Here is a 19,780-nt window from a genome sequence, read left to right as displayed (position 1 = left end):
TTGGGGGGAAGGGGATTATAAAGATTACATAAACTAAAGTAGGCTCCATACAATCTGGATAGCTCTTTGAAAGATGGAAAGAAGAGGTATTGTTGCCAAAGCGGAAAATTCTGTGCTTTCAAAATAACAAACAACCTGAAGAGTAGGCCCAAGGCAAACTGTGCTGTAGTTTTCTATAAAATGAATGACGTAAAAACACAAATAAAATCACACATGAGCCTCACGGCAAGAAATCTCTATCTTAACGTTGACCTTTTGCTCCCCTGCTCCCATAATGCTCCCCTTGGCCGTATTATCCATGCGTTGCACTTCCTGTCTACCCCAGCCCCGCCGACCTTGCCGTGTCTGAGTTGAGGGGAGAGAGGGGTCGCAGGCGAGTGGAGAAAGTGTATTCTTTACTCTAGCCTCCTTCAACCCAGCCCTCAAGCCCTTTCCCGGTGTCTAATGCACTGTATGGCGGTAACGTCCTCCTCTCCTCCCCTCTTTCTGAGAGAATCCCAGACTTTTCAGACCACATTTATCTTGTACTCTTAGAACAAACGAGAAGTTAGAAGAACATACCCAGGTTGCCAGGTTTTCCTTACACCCCTCCGCCTATATCAGAACCCAGAATAGATGCTCTCTCCTGAAGGTGCCAATTATGAGTCTGACAACTTCTGCAGAGTTGGGAAAGGAGCTGTTCACCTGGATGATAAAGCACTGCAGGCCTCAGTGTTAACCCACGCACCGCGGCATCATTCCATTACCCCCCCCACACGCACAAACACTTCCCCCTTGATTACTCCTGGGGAGGAGAGATGGCTGTTTACATGTCAAGAAGATCCACTTGGAGAAGAAGAATGGGAGTCAGATGGCAGATGGCTAAGCGGTTACGGAATCGGGCCACCAATCCCTGGGCAAGGCACTTCACCCTACTTGCCTCGGGGGTATGTCCCTGCACTTACTTAAGTCGCTCTGGATGAGAATGTCTGCTAAATGACTAAATGCAAATGTATATAAAATAGGCTTTTGGCCTTTACCCAAAAAAGAAGTTACCAGGGTATGAAGTCCCCCTGTTTCTAGTGTTGGTACCGAAACCCGGTGCTAATATGTACTGGACCGAATCAGAACGCAGATTTTGGTGCCTCATTTCGGTGCCATTTAAAGGTTGTGTAGGCAACTTGTGCGAAGCTAGCTGTTTTAGCTTGATTTCAAAACAATTCAAACCATAATATCCCACCCCCTCCCTTCAAAGCCATTCCCTCAAAACTATAGTAACGCGCGTTGAGAGCGGGGGCAGAGTGTGCGCAGGTAGGTAGGTAGACAGAAAGATAGCCCGTCCAACCATTAGTCAGGGTAAGGCTTAGTGATCGGTTGTGTTTATTACAGTCTTGCGACGCCCACTGATGTCGGAATAATTTCATATTACCGTACAACCTTTATATGTATTGGTTGCTATCAAGATGTTAAGTTTATTTCGGCACATATGACAAAAAGTGCCTCTCAACAACATTGCCAACCCTGCCTTTAAATTTCTCTGTCAATTGAAATATTGGCCCTCTGGTGCTCCGAAACGGACGTATACAGGAAGCATCACCACCACACACATGATTGCTAGTGTTGTGGGAAAAGAGACGGCTCTCCTCAGAAGGATTCTCAAAAATAGACTGAGACAGAATATCTTTCAAAAGTCAAGGTGGCTTGGTGGTTTATTCAGCAACACAGATGCAGCATACATACAAGGCAGGTTCAAAAGGCAAAAACTCAAGCCCCAACATACATGTTTTATAGCCTCAATGAAGAAAATTCCCCCGCCCTGTGAAATACAATATGGCATCATATCCACATGTTTGTCCATACCCTAGCTTGCATGCATAGTGTTTTGGCTGCTAAGATTGTTGCTGAACTTTTCCACAGCTGAAGCACATCTCAGCTGTCCTGGGTCAATGTCCTTGACATTAAACACCCTCCTTATTCCACACAACTGGTCTTTTCCCCAACTCTATCACGCCTCATTCTGGCCTGAATCTGGGGATCCATCAAACTTTGATTCACAACAAGTACAAAAAAGCGGATTTGTGACGTCACACATTCCACATCACCTTTGTCACGCCCCAACATTTACATACAGACCAGCCCTATGGTGTTCTGGCCCAGGATCTCAGACACTATGTTTAGCTGCGTGCCACTCTGTGTACCTCCACACGAACAACAAAGGAGAAAGTTTGAAAGTTTATAAGTATATTGAAAATGGACCATTGTAAATGCAGTGTTCCAGGCTGTACTGGGAATACTGACACTTCAGAGGCGGTGGCACGGTTTTTGTGATGGAGGGGCGAGATTTTTTTGCCCCGCAAACAAAATGAAATCTAGACCCTCTGAAACACTATTTCCTGCATTTTAGGGGGCAGAATTTCATTATACACTTAGCTACTTTTCTCTTGCGTTCTCTGGAGTGGTGTGTGATTGTCGCGAAAATAAACTGACCCATGCATGTGACACTGAGGACAGCAAGTGCTTTAGCAATTATCTTGTTTTCGTTTTCAGATTCGACTTGTTAAATCATGGTATGGGCTACAGTTCAATGGACACAATTTTTTGCGTTGCGTTTGTTTACAGTTTCGTCGTTCATAATTCGGTTCTGCTCGTTTTTGATTTGTTATGTTTACCGTTATGCCGATAACAAAGCCTTCTACTAACATGTTCCTGTTCTTTAATGTTTCTAACACATTTGACTAGATCAGGGGTGTCAAACAGGGCGTCCAGTTCGGCGGCCCGGCGGATGTCTTGGCAAAGTTTGAAAATTACAGAAATACACATTTAATTTCTATAAAAGTAACTGCTATTCAGAATCCAAATGTCTATTAAGAATATGGAGGTTTATGAGTACAAACGTTTTGTAATTTTTTTAATTGATCCAGTAATTGCTTCAAAAACAGCGTAAATGCAATGTCTGCTCCGGAGGCAGAAGCGCTCATTGCCACAGGCAGCAGTGCTTGCTGCGCGCTCTGTGACACGTTTGACGTCAAAAGCGTCACAAAGCAAAGGAATCAGCAGAGGAGAGCCCGGGCAGATAAACAGTGGGCTGATGTCTGAGTTTTTGGTCTTTATGTTTCTAGTTTACTATAGAAAGACCTTAAAATAGGGTTTATCATCTAAAACTTTCACCAATGATTTAAATATCAAGAGTTCAAGGATATTTTTGGTGGATTTTATTGAGGGTAGCGACGCCCCCCCAACATATTTTTCGGAGGGGCGACAGCCCCCCCTGCGCCACCGCCACTGCACTTTTCATAATATTCCCAAGGAACCAGACACTCGATGGGCATGGCTGATGTTTTTCTATGAGAAGACACTCATTTATTAATTTGCTCGAACCATTTCACCAAAGACAGTTTTGAATGAAAACCTTGGACAATTTAAAGAAGGATTTGCAAGCCGCTATTCCAACTGCATGCTCATCACAAACGCAAGCTGTAAGACAGTAACAGTTAGCCAATTAGCAATGCTAACGTCTCCTGTATCTAGCATAGGTAGAGCTAGTATGCTAAATACGTTTCTAAACACATCAACATAGCTCTACCAGAGAATGTCTAATATCCTTTAAACAGGCTCTGGCTATAACTTACTTAACAAATGACACTAGCTAACCTAGCTATAACCTTGTAATGCTAACCTAGCATAAGGGAAGCTTCTGAATAAATAGCCAGATAGCGAATAGCAGTCTTGCCTATTGGTAACGCCTGTCTACATGGGCGTAGATTTAGGGGGGGACGCTAGGTACTTGTCCCCCCACCAACATTTGAAAATGACAAAAGTGTCCCCACCAATATTTTAGTGAACTCCTTTGTAATACAATTTGGATCGATTCCGGAAAAAAAAATTGCACAATATATTTGAAAAACGCATTTCCTATTATTGTCCGTCGCCCAAAAAAGTTTTTAAAAGTTAACCAATGCGCCCTAGAGCCTGCGAGACTAGATTATATAATTTAATTGAAGTGGCAGAGTCAGAAACACTGTGAATCTTGACTTGCAGAAAGAGAGCTGTCAGTAGTCTGACATGGTAAACTACTAAATACGCCAGGAAATAATAAAGCCTCATATTAGTATTTCATTTGGTCTCAGCATTGATATTTTTTACCCTTTTGTGTTTTTTCACCACCCAGAGAGTAAGTAGCTAGCAAGGTCGTTGCTAGTTAGCTAGTAGGAAAACTACCCACACAGTGCAAACCTGCTAGCCTTACATCGCCACCCATTCTACAATGGAAACATGTTTTGAAAGTTGTTAGTGTAGTAGAGGCTGTAACTTTTGCTTGTATTAAATATATCCCTAGCGTCTGCAATCTTTCGACCAGTGTGTTAGCAGCAGCAGGTCTTGTTGAAGCCAGAAGGATAAAGCTAATCTACCCACATAATGGGACCGTGCTAGTTTAGCATAGTAACAGCAGGCTAGCAACTCAAAAGTGATTTTAACTAGTAATAAGTAGGCCTATATGATCCCTTGGATAGTAATATCCCTATAATCGCGACCAATGTCAGCAGTCAACTAAGCATGGTTAGTGTCTGTATTATTTAAATTGATGAATTACTGTGCAGGAAAAACGGCACCCTGAAGCTACAGATGTAGAGCAGGTTGGTGATGAATCAGCATCAGGGGTTCAGGTGAGAAGTTGAATTGTCCACTTTGGTAAAGATTGCATTAAATTGCTGTTTTTTAAACGATGTTTAGACAATGTTACCCATGAATGTTATCATTCACACTTATACTTGTAGGTAGTAAAAAGGTATAAATATAAATCCATTATTTCATTGCTTAGAAGTCCAGTACAGATTATGTAGGCCTAGTACAGCTCCATAAAACCTGAACGAGTTACCTACATATATATGTATATATATTTATTTTAAAAAAAAATTGGGGGGGGGGGGGCTTCAGTGTCCCTACCAAAGCTGAGACCAAACCTACGCCCTTGCCTGTCTAAATAACTGGAGAAAGGCAGGTGCTAGGTACAGGATACGTTAGCATTGCTAATAACTGTTACAGACAAAATCATACTACAGCTTGCGGTTGTGATGAATGTAAGGTTGGAATGCACCTCTTTTACAGCTTCATAGGAAATCCAGCTTTTTTTTTTTGTCCCAGGTTTTCAAAACCAACCTTGGTGAAATGGTTCGCGCAAATATGTTGAGGGTTGAACTGCACAGCTATGGTACAGACAAAACATCAGCCATGCCCGTCTAGTCAATGTTAGCTAGACTCTAACTCATCAGATTTTTATAAACGCTGATTTGCAAGGAATGCAAGAACAGCTAGATAGCAAAAACAGCTCTTTGCTCTGAAGGGGCATGTTTAGTACTGATATAATCAGGACTCCTATTTTGAAATGATCTGTAAACCGTACAAGTACAAGACAGTACAGGACTTATTTTCCCGATAATGACAACGGGCCCCATGAGCGAAGCTCTGCTTCGCGTTGGGGTGCTGTTTGCCCTGTCGGGGCTTATTTTTCAGATAATAACTGGCGTCTTACATTATCCCATACATAATGGACACCCCTGCAGCCAATCAGAATCGTGTATTCACCCAGACCATGGTATACATTTAGTTATACCAGAGAATGTCTAATAAAGGGAGAACTCCCACTCTCGGGAAACTTCCGGGTTCTGAACTGGTTGCAGTTCCACTCAAGTTCCATATGAGGGCGCTAACGGTCGAGTGCAGAATGAATGGAGGTCCATGGAGCTAAACCCCTCAAAATCCACTTCTCTCAGGATATCATTTTTGTCTCGTAATTTGAATTCTGAATTCAAAGGGGAGGCAAAAAAATACACACCGCTGGGTGTTAGATGTTTTTTAAAGTCGCCTTTCCATTCTAAAAAGCCTTTGAAAATGTCATTGACGTCATACACATTGTACGACCAGAGCAACTGCTTGACGGCAAGCTCTGGTTACTTCTACTTTTCTCTCGAGACATCGACAACACAGCTGACAGGTTAGGCTCTCCCTGTCAATACACATGCTAGAAAGAGTTTTGGCTTGCTAATGTTGTTGCTAATGTTGCTAATGCTCTGACATTCTGATTCCGCTTCGGATGCCATCAAGCGGGATCTTTGGTCGTAGTCAGACCTTCACTAACCAATCAGCATTTGTTAGCAGAATGCTAGCGTGTTATGGGCAAAAACGACTTACCCTGTAAGAAATCGAAAGGGCATAAGTACTCGTTCATTCAACTTTTGACCTGTACTCCATGTTGCACATGCAAAAACTACAATAAAATCGGAGATTTATCAACGACAATCAGGTGAAACAGACACATTTAGCCGTTTAGCTCCATAGACTCCCATTCATTTTGCACTCGACCGCGATCACTCCCAGTGGAACTCTGGTGGAACTGCAACACAATTCGGTACAATGGGGCTTAACAGGGAGTGGGCAGGCTCTCCTTAAACAGGCTCTGGTTATACACTGTGTTCTGCAGTTATCTTAAGGTAGGATATGTGATGTTATCCTGTATTCCATGCAGTCGGGGCATCTCCCCCTCCTGCACTCCCGTAGTGGACAATCTGATGTTGAGACTGTGCTGAATTTTGATTTAAAATTAGAGTTAGATTATACAAGGTGTTTATGGAACAATTATCACTCAGTACAAGCACAAATAACACTGCTGGATTTAATCTTCATGATAATGATAAAATGGAGTGAAAAAACGTGTGTGAGGAAAACAAAATATATAAATATTACGAGTAATCGTTCTTCCCACATTTACTTTCTGCAGTCTGATTACAGTATGGTCATCTGCGTCGCCAATTCCCACTGTCTCCAAAATGTGCGTAGGCCTATGCATGGGTCAGAGGTTGCGTGGAAGGCCGTACGTTCTCCCGCCAAGTTTGTTTTTTATAGGCTAAATCACAACCTTTGCGTCAGACGTGGAGTACGCACATTTTCAGCCCCGTTTTGTGCGTACGCAACGTTTATAAATTAGACCCCTGGGGCCTCATGTATAAAGGATTGCGCAGCTTTCATACCAGAAGATGGCGTACGGCCAAAATTACCTATACGCACAGAAATATTCACACATATAAAACCGGTCGTAAGCCAGGTCCTGCGCACCTTTCCTTTATAAATCACAATCAACGTGAGATTGACCGCACGTGAACGAGCCATTGACCCCGCCTTGCCTCCTCCCCTAAATTAATATGCAGATAGACTATAAATGCGCTTCTGAAGTCATATATTTGTCTGAATGATCGTGTTTCTTCGAAGAAACGCCTTCCTCGAAGAAACGCCGGACCAAAAATGAACGTGAAACGCCGTAGCGTTTATTCGAAGAAACACGGGGACTGTGAGATCGAGGTTCTGACAACAGAGGTGGAGGCGAGAAAATGTGTCCTGTTTGGCGGCCTGGTATTAGTGACAAAAGAAAGTCGGCAGAGTGGAAAACTGTCACTATTTGCGCCCTTTCTTGTTTTTAACCTGCAGCACTTTGAGATTTAGCTAAATGTAAAGTGCATTACCAATAAAATGATCATTAGCCTATTATTATAGGGCCATCAATGCTGTGGGTTCAGAGAACTGGACCATGGCAGAAAGTATGAAGAAATGGTCCGATATAAAACTATAAATGAAGAAACGAGTGGTGGCGCATCGTAACAGCATGGCAGCGATAGGGTTATATAGCGTGACATGCATTTCCTGAGTGGTTTTGTTGTTCGTTTGACAGCCTCAAGTTTAACAGAAGTTATTAAGTGGTGGCGGTATAAACAGAAGGCTATATAGCATTTCCCGTTTTGGGTTTTGGCATTTTGGTGTGATTATCCACATTCATGATCAAACTTTTATTTTAATGTTTTTTGAATAGTCAACGTCATAAAGGTACGAGTGGAAACTTTATTTTGTAATGTTTGGTGAGTCTCTGCACTTTTCAGTTAGAATTCGCCATGTTACAGAGCCAAACAAGACTTTGCATACGGTCCGCACATTCCCACGTCTGCTCAAAAGTTTCCGTGAAGTAAATCTTTATACATCACAAAGTGTGCGTGAAAACCTGTATAAACGTTGCGTACGCAAGATTTTTGTACATACGCAACGTATATACATGAGGCCCCTGGACCATTTTAAGTATTGATTTGGCACCCGTATCATAAAAACCCAAACGATACCCAACCCTACACGTTTCGCATTTTTCTTTTATGGGTCTGAATGATTGGCCTTGTTCAGGGCACAAATAACTAAGAAGCTAATTTCAGAGGGTTGAGCTTCTGCTCTTGTTAGTGAATCACCTATTAATTACCTATTAATTAGTCCTAATCCATGCAGATCTGAAAACTCCCAATTGAAATTCCTGCAGTGATCAATAAATAAATAAATATGACTGTGTAAGGGAGGATTAGACAAAGAACAGACTTTATTCATTCTTAATATTTCCTAGGTGAATTAGATAGTCTTTCCCCAAACCTTAACTGGTCGGAGCCCCTGTGAGATACATGTCAAACTAACTGCCACTGATGAATTTGGATATTACATGTTCCAATGGTCAAAGCATTTTGAGCTCTGTGTTTCAACAAACGCTGTTTCTGACTGATTAAAGGTCAATTAGTTGAAGAGGAATGGGAACCGATGTGCCTCTCTCCCTCTTGCTTCCTTTCTCCTGCTCTTTCTCTTCCTCCATCCCTCCCTTTTTCCCTCTCTTTCCCTGTCATAAAGCTCTGCTTGTTGCTCATCAATGTGGAATACAGCGGTCAAGGTCAACTCATATTTCCTAACTTTGAATAATTTATCACTTTCTTGTATTCCCTTATCAACAATGGAGCACCGCCATTTAATGGGGAGCAGATTCATGTATCGAAAGGTTCAAGTCCATAAAGCAGAACCTATCGATAACCAACCAAAAGACCAGATATGCGTTATGCCTTTTTGTTTGTTACTTGTTCCGACTATCTAAGTGAGTGGGTCAGATAAACAGTTACATCATATCTGTTGTTCCACAATTTCCCAGTTTAGCACTCCAGTGAACACCTTATCAGAGAGAGCACAGTGGAAGTTTCCTGATCTGTTGGTACGTTCTATTGGAAAAGGTGACAGACAAGCTAATCGGTTGAGGCTAATGGCAGTAACAAGTGGATGAGACAAGTCGGCTCGACAAGGCTGACTGTTATCTTCACAGATAATTACAGCCGCAATGCTGCAACCAGGTCAGGTTTAGACTAAATGGTGACTGTAACCCAAATTAAGATGCAGCTAATGGCACCAGGCACACACACAAGCACACACTTTTTACCAGAACTGTAAAATGTTTACATAAACGATGACTCAGAAAGTCAACTATTGATTTATTTTATTTATTGCCCCTATTGTCTTCTGTTGGTTCCATGTGTACAATGCTTATGTTGCTAATGCAAGGGTTGTATCAACCTTATTCTGTATTCTGTAGATGACAAGCATTGCTGAGACTATAAACTAGAAGGCTGTAATCTATGATAATGAGGAGTCTTTGCCTTTGTTACTGATATGTATCATCTGCAGTACACAGTTCCTTGTAAGCCATCAGGTAGGTGTTTGGAATCTGTAGCTGAAACAGTGGAGCAGCCCCACGGCATGGCTGTTGGATAGTAATGACCCAACTATGGGTGGTCAGAGAGACCGATCCCCGTGACTGTGCTGTGGTCTGCAGGCATCCCCTACCCCCCTTCTTTACTCCTGGATCCCCTACCCTCAAAGGTAGATCCAGAGCGAACCCCCCTCCACCACCTCCTCCCTCTGCAGTGTTGACTGCCAACCCTGTACCACACTGCTGAAGCTGCACTTGGACAGGCAATCCACCCCAGACCCCCAACCCACCTGTGATCCATGTTCACACAGCTCTTTCTTCAGTTTGTCCGCTTGCTCAAAGCGATTCCCAAAGTTTTGCCGCTGGCAGCATTGCTTTAATGTCCCTGAGTGTTCTGCTGTGAGGGTGCCAGTGATGGACACCACGGTATTGTTAACATGGCAACAAAAAGCTCAAGGATATTTTGAACATGCTGCATGTGGTCCATGCCCTTGATAGTAAATCACCTTGCAATAATAATAATACAGTGTATGAATAGATGACGTTTTGATATGTGACTTCTAATGGTACGAGACGAGAAAAACAAGACTGCAATGAATGTATCTGAAGAGATGGTTTTACGCTGTGGAATGAAATGAAACTCTGTGTTGATACTGAGGATATTTATTTTCCTTTCTTTCAGAGATCTGTTGGACCGAGACACGTTCTCCAAATCAGATCCATGTAAGTACTGTACACTTACACATGTAGTTTTACAAATGTAATAGTAGCATACAAATGCACATACAATTGCTGGGTCTGCAGAAATGTTGTCCCAGATCACTGGCCTTCCGTGGTCTGTGGGAAGACAGGTCAAGAACTACATATCAGCTCTCAGGGAAGGCAGCAGACGTACACAGGAAGGCTGCAGAGGTCTGGCTAGTTTTAAATAAGTCCTCTTCCTTGCCAACCGCTGGATTCAAGAGACCAAAGGTCACTGCATCTCTTCCTGGTGAAGATGGTAATGATCTTGATGCTGGTGTGGGAGGAAGTTCTCTACTCTATACAGAGCTTTTGGGACTCAGGTCGGGTCTGCTACCATGCTTTCAAAAATGTTGAAGATTACACACGTTCCTCTGCTCCCTGCACATGTGTGTGTGTGCCACATGTGAGACAATGTCCCCTCCGTCATGTCTTCCCTCGAAGACAACCCTTACGTGACTTTGCCACCTTCTCTTTCTCCTCTTTTTTTCTTCTTTTTGCTCCCCGTCTGCTGAGCTTTGCCGTGATTCTGTTTACTCTGCAATTTCAAAGGCGTTCCGTCAATAACCGCATATCATTTGCACAGCAATGTGACAGCATTTCCTTTCAGAGACAGAAGGAGGGGAGCCTTAATGCATGCCGCATTTAAACGGCAGCTTTTGAATACAAATGGCTTTTTTCCGCTGAGCCACAGCAGTGGTGACCAGGGGTCCCTTGGGGGTCTCGTCATGGCAGCTTTTCTATTATAACCGCCTAGAGGGAATGGGGTGGGCGGGTGCCCCAAAGAAGCCTGAAGGGCCAGAGTTTAGGCTTGTGTATGTGTTTGAATGACTGGAGCGGATGACGCCCATCTCTTCCCCCTGCTGATGAGATGATTGAACCTGGGTACGTGTGAGAGGTGGCATCCCTCATACCCGCTGTCGGTGCCATTCGAGGCCCAGAAAACCAAATAAGGATGTGGAACGTCCTGCTGTTTGGATATTGTGTTTGGGTTGAGCCATACCAGGTGCATTTTCTGTGCCTTACAGGGTTTGTGAGTCTCTCTTCGCCTGCGTCTAGTCAAATGCAAGAGCAGACAGTGAACAATGACAATGCGTAATGCCATCCTGGTGGGGTGTACATTCAATTTGAGGGGAAAGAAGTGTTTTGCTGAGTTGGTTAGGTGTCTTTGTGCTTGCTGAGACATGTAGGAAATGATTCCACAATGACACTATTTCTCTTTCTCTCTCTCTGTCTCTTTCGCTCTCCCTGACCTCTCTCCGTTTTCCTCCAGTGGTTGTCCTGTATACCCAGGGAGTGGAGACCAAGCAGTGGCGTGAGGTAAGCACTGAACATTACATTCACACCACAGGCATCCTCAACCTTCCTCTCTTCCCCACCTAGTCTGAGTCAGCGTCACTCTCCGGCCCTGTCTGTCAGCAAATAAACACTATGGCAGTCAGTCAACCTCCGATCACCAATGGATTGACTGATGAATATTCATGGTGCGGTGTTAAGCTTGAGTGATTTGCCATCACAGCAATTGTGACCTGTACGGTGTACCTATCAAGAAAATCAACCACGTCGGTGACCTCTTGGACTTGCAGTTAGAAGACTCTTGCTTGCTCTGTGTTGTTCTTGCTTGGGACATTTTCTACGCTAGCTACCAGTACTTTCTGAATGCAGTGTGTAGGACTACTCTACACTATTCTGCATCCATATACTGTATTTATTACACAGTCTTGTCACTGGTCCTCTGAACAGCATTTTTTTATTGACTCTGATACCCTATGGTTTTATTTTCATGTAGGGAGCACCCAAACAAGGTTTTTGTGTTATTGACACAGGAGAATCAGATAAACTGACTTGCTATGGTACAAATGGGCAATCTTAAGGGATACATTTTATGGAACCTGTAGTGGAACCTCTACTATCGCAGTGTGAGGGCCTACTCTGACTTTATCAGAGTAGGCCCCCTCACCTGGCACTGACTGACAGCTAACCACCTTCGGCTTCAGTTGGTAAATCTCTTAAAGCAGAGTGAAGCTGTGTGGGATTGATATAGCTAAGTTCCTTGTTGCCCTGTCCCTCGTGTAATGTGTTTTTGTACCACCCCCCCACCCCCTAAGTAGATACAGTCAGGGCACCTTTTCTAACCGCCGTCTGTAACCCAATTCCTCCTCTGTTGGTTTGACTCCCCCCACAACCCTCTCTCCCAGCTCCTCTGACTTTCCTCTGTCAAGTTCCTACCTCAACAGTCCATTCCAAATAGGAGGTTTCATTGCATACATTCATTGCTTAAAAGTCAGTGACTTTTTGTTATTTTTGTTGTTTGTTGTTGTCAAGTACATGGCTAAGACCGTAGCCCATAATTCTCAAGTTTTCTTTACACGTTTCAAGTATTTGCCATTTGCAATAAGTTCAAGTACAGGCAGGGCCGATATTAGAATTATTGGCCTTGCTTCTCTGCAGTTTTTAAGTAGTCTAAGTAGTATAATCTCATTTTGTAATAAGGTTACATTTCATGTGTAATCCTTCAAGTAGAATATGTAATCACAATTCTCCCATTAACTATTCAACCCCTTCTATAGTTAATTACCAAAGGTGTGTATAGTTTTAGTATTCTTCTGAGTATGGGTTGTAATGTCAGACACTGACCTTTTCAGACACTAATTACATGGAGTCTAACCATTATTCCAAGTTTGAACACTCCAACTGCAATTCATTCTATTTAAAGCTGGTGCAGGCAAGTTTTGCAAAGCTGGCTATTTTAGCTTCTATTCCAAACGATTCAAATATCCCACCCTTAGTTCAAAGCCACTCCCACAACACACATGAATGCGCTGCATGACTACAGATCTGCCGGGAGACTAGTCTACTCCACGAAAGAGAGAGTGATTTTGAGAGAGCAGCATCGTCACTAATTACCCCATGTCACATTCACATGTAAGAACACACAAAACACTATCATAAACATGGCTAATGTTAGTACTCACTACTTTCACTACTGGGAAATTCTATAATAGAATTGCAGGGGCAGAGGGCGGGCAGGGAAGTAGGTAGACAGACAGGTAGTCCCCCAATCATTAGTCTCGGAACGGTCTTGGTAATTATTTGTCGTGTTTATTACAGTCCTGCGATACATACAGATGTAGGATTGATTTCATATTATTGTCAAGCCTTTAGATGTATTGGTTGCTATCAAGATGTGAAGTTATTTAGGCAAATATGACAAAAAGGGCTTCTCAACAACATTGCCTACACAAACTTTAATGTCAGAGGGATGGAGGTTATGCACTTGCAGGGCTTTGAGATTCCCCTTAGCAGGTGTGGTCTGGGGCTTGGAGGCTACAGTAGTCTAGGCAACCTGGTCACCCTGGCTTACTCCCCTTAGAAAACACATACACAGCTTACTTCTTCAGCCGATGGAGGCTAATCTTAATACCCATTCTTTTCTTCTCTATGTAACGAGCCCCAGACTAAAGTCAACGTGCTGTTGGCCACCAGCCAGCATCTTTCATCCTTGAAATATGTATTCCTCCTCGTCTTTGCAAGATATAGCTGCCTCTCAATCTATGAGCTAAGGAGCTCTGTGTCTGACTGAACAAGATAGGTGGAGGAGGAGTGGGGGGATTAATAGACAAAGTGGTGTAGAGGGAAAAAGGGATGCAATAGCAAGAAATAGGGAAGGGCACAGATGGAAAACAGAAGGACATGCAATGTTTAAAGGGAGTGAAACTTGGATGGTCACAGAGGATCCCCTTTCATGTTAAATTGTAGTACACACCCATCTACATCCACATGTCTACACAGTACCGTCCAACTTCCCAATCCAATCTGGAATTTCAACAGTGTGATCAAGGGAATTCTGGGACATATAGTTCCCCAGTCCCAGGCAAGTCCTACTTGTCCTGTCTCAGTTAATTGGAGGAATGCTCAAACTTTCCCTCCATCAGAACGGCACGGTAGTCCTGGTGTTTCATCTTGTCATTAAGACCTAAGTCTGCAATAATGAATTCACTCTGTCATTTTATGGTAACACTTTCTACCCATCATCATTTATTCATGGCATCCCCATGTTGGGTCTCAAGCTTTGAATTATTCATTTTGAACACAATTAGCGCGGAGGAACAAACTGCAGTGTTTCTCTCCCCCTCTCTCTCTTTCTTTCGGTCTCTCATGCCCTCTCTCTGCCCCCTTCCCCCCTTGCTGAGTTTGTATGATTTTCAGCTCATCACGAGGCCTTGCACTCTACCAACACTGGGGACCCTCTCCCAGTGTTTGCAATGTCCTCCAAGTCCCCTGCAGTCTCCCCTGCAGAGGCGTCTGGGGACCCCTGGATGGACTGACAAGTGTTTCTGTTATGTAACAAGAAAGAATCCAGAGCTCTCGTGCACACACCCCTCTCCCCCCCCCCCCCACTCCCTCTCCACTCCACTACTGTACGAGAGGAAGTGAGGAGAAGGCATTATGGAGAAAATGTAGTATTAATTAACTGAGTGGCAACAAGAGCCTCAATGCTGCCAGCATCGCAAGCCCTCCGCCGGCAGACAGGACAAGTACAGAATAGAGTGGAGAGATAGATGTAGAGAAGACTAGCATCATCCATTATATTTAGATGTGATTATCGATTCCTGCCTGAACAAATCTGTTTATCAGCTTATGTGTGTCCACAGAGAGACAGGGAGGGAGAAGGAAAGATGGAAGGGCGGGGAATGATTAGTTAGCCAGAGAGAAAGGGAGGGAGAGAGGAAGACATAGGGAGAGAAGATTTATATTAAATATAATACTGTAAATAGTGTGTTTGTTCAATGTTTAGATAGAGAACAGTCATTAATGTAAGTGGAGTGAGACATGTACAGCTAAAAGTCCCAGTGAATGTTATCTCCAAATATCAGTAATCATGGAATGCCTCTTGTCCAATCAAATTACTTGGTTGGAATTAATGGTTGTGTAAAATAATATAAGTACCTGCATGTTATAGTATGAACGACAATGTATGAGTGTGCTCTCAAGTTCTTTTCCTCACAGCCCAACTCTATCTTTTGTTCTGTCTGTCATCACTTCTTTTGCTCTTTCCTCCTCTCTGTTTTGATCTAGTTTGGGAGAACCGAGGTGATTGACAACACACTAAACCCAGACTTTGTCAGGAAGTACATTCTGGACTACTTTTTCGAGGAGAAGCAGAACCTGCGCATTGACGTGTGAGTTATTCAGTTTGATCCAGTCCTCCGAGGACAAGGCTGTGTGTGTGTGTGTATGTGTGTGTGTGTGTACCAAACCTTTTTTCCCTCCCATTCCCGATTCTCAAGCTATCACTCTTTTCCTTCTTTCCAACTTCCCCCTCTTTCTGTCCTTTGCCAACACCTCAGCTCTCTTCTGTGTAATTATTAATCGCCTCACCGTTTTGATTGTCATGTGGCGGTGAGTCAGATTGGTATGGTGCATGGTGGGGTGAGATTTTATAAATATTTCATACGCTGGATTTTATCTTCCATTTTGGAGCTCGCTGAGCAAAGCGAATATCTGAAGGCAGGTCCCCTAAGAATCACACAGTCCTCTGGCATACTGTTGCTGAATAGCCCTTGTCTTCTCTTTAAAAGGCCACATCAGCCGACAGGGCGAAGTGGAATTTTACTACGACGCTTTGACAGCTGAGGCAGGATCATTTTCTGAACTCCCCTCATTGTCAAACAGACCTTAACAAAAGAAAAAATATATTTCCGAGAAGCTCCTTAGCCTCTTTTTTTTTTCCTTTCAACCGTTGCTGAAACAGGTGCAGACTTTATCTTGATAAACATTTAGTAAAGTATCCGAGGATCTTTTTTTAAATGAACGGCTTTATTGGTTGCTTTTCATGATACACCATATCTTCACTTTGAGAAAGGAGAGGAAGCATATCCTCTCCCGATTAACGTACACCACATTAGCATTTCTTTTCTATAGCAAAGGTGGAATTAAAGGCTTACGGAAGTTTAATTACTTTTACGGCAAGTTGACTGACAGCTCCTCCAAACGTGCTTTTCTGAAAGCGAAGTTGTCTCTAGTGATGGCAATGATGGAGACTGTGGATGTAGAAGCTTATAGAATTGTCCTAGACAACGGAAACTGTGAATAAATGGTAGATTAGGTGAATGAATGGTCTTACATGTGTTCTGAATTTAATTAACGGTCTTTTACTGGGTCAGGCTGAGATCAACTGTTTTTCCAGAGACGTGACTTTCTGGTTTACTAAAGTTGTGTTGTGTCCATGTTTACTTTTATCCACTAATTTAATAATTTAATTTATTTTTCCAATTTCCTCCGCCCCTCTAAGCTTTGGCTGTCTCTTTGTGTTTTTTTGTGGTTTCAGATATGATATTGATTCCAAAAGTCCAGATCTGGCCAAACATGTAAGTGAATGAAGCTTTTGTAGAGAGCAAGCCACACCATATCAAATGCTCATTGATTTGCTTTGCCCTAGCATGGAAATGATTTGATAGAAACCTTGGTTTCTAAAGCATGTCCCACTTGTTTTGGTTGTATGCAAACCACAGTTTGTGTCTTCCAAATGCTCATATACAATTTGCACCAAACATCTTGACAGAGACACATTTTTATATCTGTCTTCTGTATTTGTTGGATTTTACATAGTGAAAGTGCAGACTGTTAGCTTTAATTTAAGGTTACTAATCAAGACAAAACAGATGAACCACTCAGATGTTTGAATTATTCATGCACATTGTCCGTCCATTCTATGGTACTACATATATTTGTTCAATTGGCTCCACAGCTACGCGCAGACAGGTGTAATAATTTGTGTTTGTATGCGTAAAAGAAGTTGTTATGACTAGTCATGTCATAATTTTAGGCTTTTGCATGGATTGCTGAGGACATGAAAAATCCAACATTGTCCATGGAATTGAATCTATGAAAGTCAAAATACATAATTACAGAACCATAGTCATACTAAGAGCTGTTCGCTTTGAAACTGAAATAAAACAAAACAGACAAGAGTTAAACTATTGAATATAGAACCAAGGAAGACTCATTGTGAATGATTGGAAGATACTTTAGATAGATTATTAACCCTCTTCAGGATTTAGTTGTATATGTCTTCTTGGATGATGTCCTTGCTGACGACAACACCAGGTTGAATTATTAAGTGTACACAAATATTTGTTCTGCTCGAATAAATTAAATATGCCTCCTAACTCATTGGACGATGTTTAGTCATCTACCAAGCAAAGACAAACAAGCTCAGGGAGCAATCATTAGGTTTTTGACTTTTTTGATGAAAAAGGCTGGTCAATTAGTCATTAAATATGATTCCAGTTTACTGTCACAAGCATTTTACAAGCCTGAGAGGAAACTGGAGGCAAAAGCCCATGAAACAATCAGGAACTGAGGATAGCTGCTCTACAGGCCTACAGACTTCAGGCAGTCATTGTATGCAAAGGATTTGTAAAGAAATACTAAGAATTCTTTATGTACATGTTAGACTGTTTAAGGACCTTTGGTGCACTAAAATGGGGGGACTACTATTTTTCTATGGGGGACTACTTTGGAAAGTAAATAAACATATTCATTTAGCAGATGATTTTATCGAGAATTGTGTACTTAAATGCAAAATAGTAAGTACAACAGATAATCAAGGACTATAAGTGCACAGTTCTAACAGCATTGCAGTAATTAATGATTAGGAACAGTCTGTGTTCCAAAACAGTACAACAATAGGGTTAATCCAATATGCATCCAATATTGCTGCACTTTCACTTCAAGGTCCTTGTTTCCTATAAAATAGAAACAACACAGGACCAAAATAACAAATAGTGTGTCAGTGTCCAAATACTTTTGCCACTGGTAATATATATGTATATTTGATGAAACTGTGCAATGTATATTTTGGGACGAGAAGGTGGTAGTGACAGTGCTCCCTGAAGCATCTTTGATTCAGGCCAATGTGTCACATGGAAGTATTGCCATGCATTTCATGGCTGATGAGAAATCATGAAATACATTTCCAGATGTGTTGCACATTCATGAATACATTTCAATACGGACTGAAACTCTGCCTATCACCATTGTCAAAGCTTTTCAAATGTATTTTCCTCACATTTTCTGGAATGTTCCATAACAAAACAAGGAATGGTCTCTCAGGTATAGTTTAATGAAGAAGGATGAATGTTTGTCTTTTTACTTTACTGAAGATGCTTTGATAAAAACCCATTACTCATACACACACATTACTCATACACACACAATGGGAATGTATTTGTAGTGCATGGTTTGCATATCACCAGAAAATGTATTATGATTTTTACATTTGTAATTGTTCTGTGTTATGTGCATTTTGTTATGTATTCACATTGGTTTTACTGGAGAACCTCACTCACACACTCAAAACAACTGTTCCCTGTGTATACCTCTCTCTCTTTGAATTCTTTCTTTCTTTTTTATTTTATTTATATTTATTTTGCTCTGTCCTTCTCTCCTCTCTTACACTTGTTTGACATTTTGGACCGTCTGGTATTTGAGTCTGTTGCCTCCTGTCCCATGAAATGCTTTGTTGTGTCAATGCTGCTGCCCGGTGTTCCCCTCCTCCTCTTCCTCCTCCTCTTCTTCCTCCTCCATGGAAGCCCTGCGACTTCAACGTACGTGTCCACCTCCTTCAGCCTACTCTTTATATCACAATGCTTTTCAATGAACGCACGCCATGCCACTCTGTTACCTCACGCTCCTCACACAGCGTCTTTGTCATCCCTTTCTTGTCTACTGCCTCACCCCCCCAAATTCATTCCCCAAACCTTGCTCCTCCCTACTCTCTCTACACTTCCCCCCTGTTCCCCATTCCAGGACTTCCTGGGACAGGTGTTCTGCACCCTGGGGGAGATCGTGGGGTCACCCGCCAGTCGCCTGGAGAAGCCTCTGGGGTGAGAAGCGAACCCCACTACACATACCACACACACACGGACCACACACGCACGCACATACCACACACACACACATGCACCACACGCACCACACCACACACACACACCACACATGCGGTCGGCACCCGGCCGGATTGTCCTACCAGAGTTTTCCCGTTGACATCTGGTCTGACATAAAAGCGACTCTTCTGGCATCGGAAAAATCAGAGCTGTGCTTCCTCATGCAGTCAAATGACACTTTGGCTCGTCGTGCGCCTGGCCAAGTGGCTCCCCTGCTGGTAGACACACTGATAATGAGAACTCTTATCAGATACTTGCTGTCTCCATACAATGCTATGTTCAGTCAGACGAGACTCGATTTCTTATTGGGCTTCACACGTTCTCCTGTTGGAAGGATGACATATATATATATATATGTGTCCTCCATTGCGCAGCCATCTGCCGATTTCATTATCCGAACAGATTAGACCAGTGTGCTTAGATGGGGTAATTGAACATGACCAGGGGCTCCCTCTGTACAATGACTGCCATTAGGGGAGCAAACTGCCATGTAGAGGGGCTGAAAGTCAGCATGACAACAGGAAAGCCCCACCACCCCACTCTCGGTTAAAGACACACACAG

General features: G+C 42.7%; 1 protein-coding gene across 1 annotated transcript in view; it reads left to right on the top strand.

Moving 5' to 3' along the window:
* Window positions 1–19,780, top strand: part of cpne5a (copine Va) — a 79,246-nt gene that overhangs the window by 20,873 nt on the left and 38,593 nt on the right. The window contains exons 2-7 of the mRNA XM_084680004.1: window positions 10,209–10,249; window positions 11,541–11,587; window positions 15,347–15,450; window positions 16,599–16,638; window positions 18,865–18,879; window positions 19,082–19,158. Coding sequence (XP_084536130.1) covers window positions 10,209–10,249; window positions 11,541–11,587; window positions 15,347–15,450; window positions 16,599–16,638; window positions 18,865–18,879; window positions 19,082–19,158 — 324 coding nt within the window. The remainder of the gene's footprint in view (window positions 1–10,208; window positions 10,250–11,540; window positions 11,588–15,346; window positions 15,451–16,598; window positions 16,639–18,864; window positions 18,880–19,081; window positions 19,159–19,780) is intronic.

This window comes from Hypomesus nipponensis, chromosome 18, assembly GCF_054491055.1.
Source record: "Hypomesus nipponensis isolate SF chromosome 18, ASM5449105v1, whole genome shotgun sequence".
Classification (NCBI taxonomy): Eukaryota; Metazoa; Chordata; class Actinopteri; order Osmeriformes; family Osmeridae; genus Hypomesus; species Hypomesus nipponensis.
The sequence above is the reverse complement of the archived record's forward strand: the minus strand, read 5'-3'. Positions and strand labels throughout refer to the sequence as shown.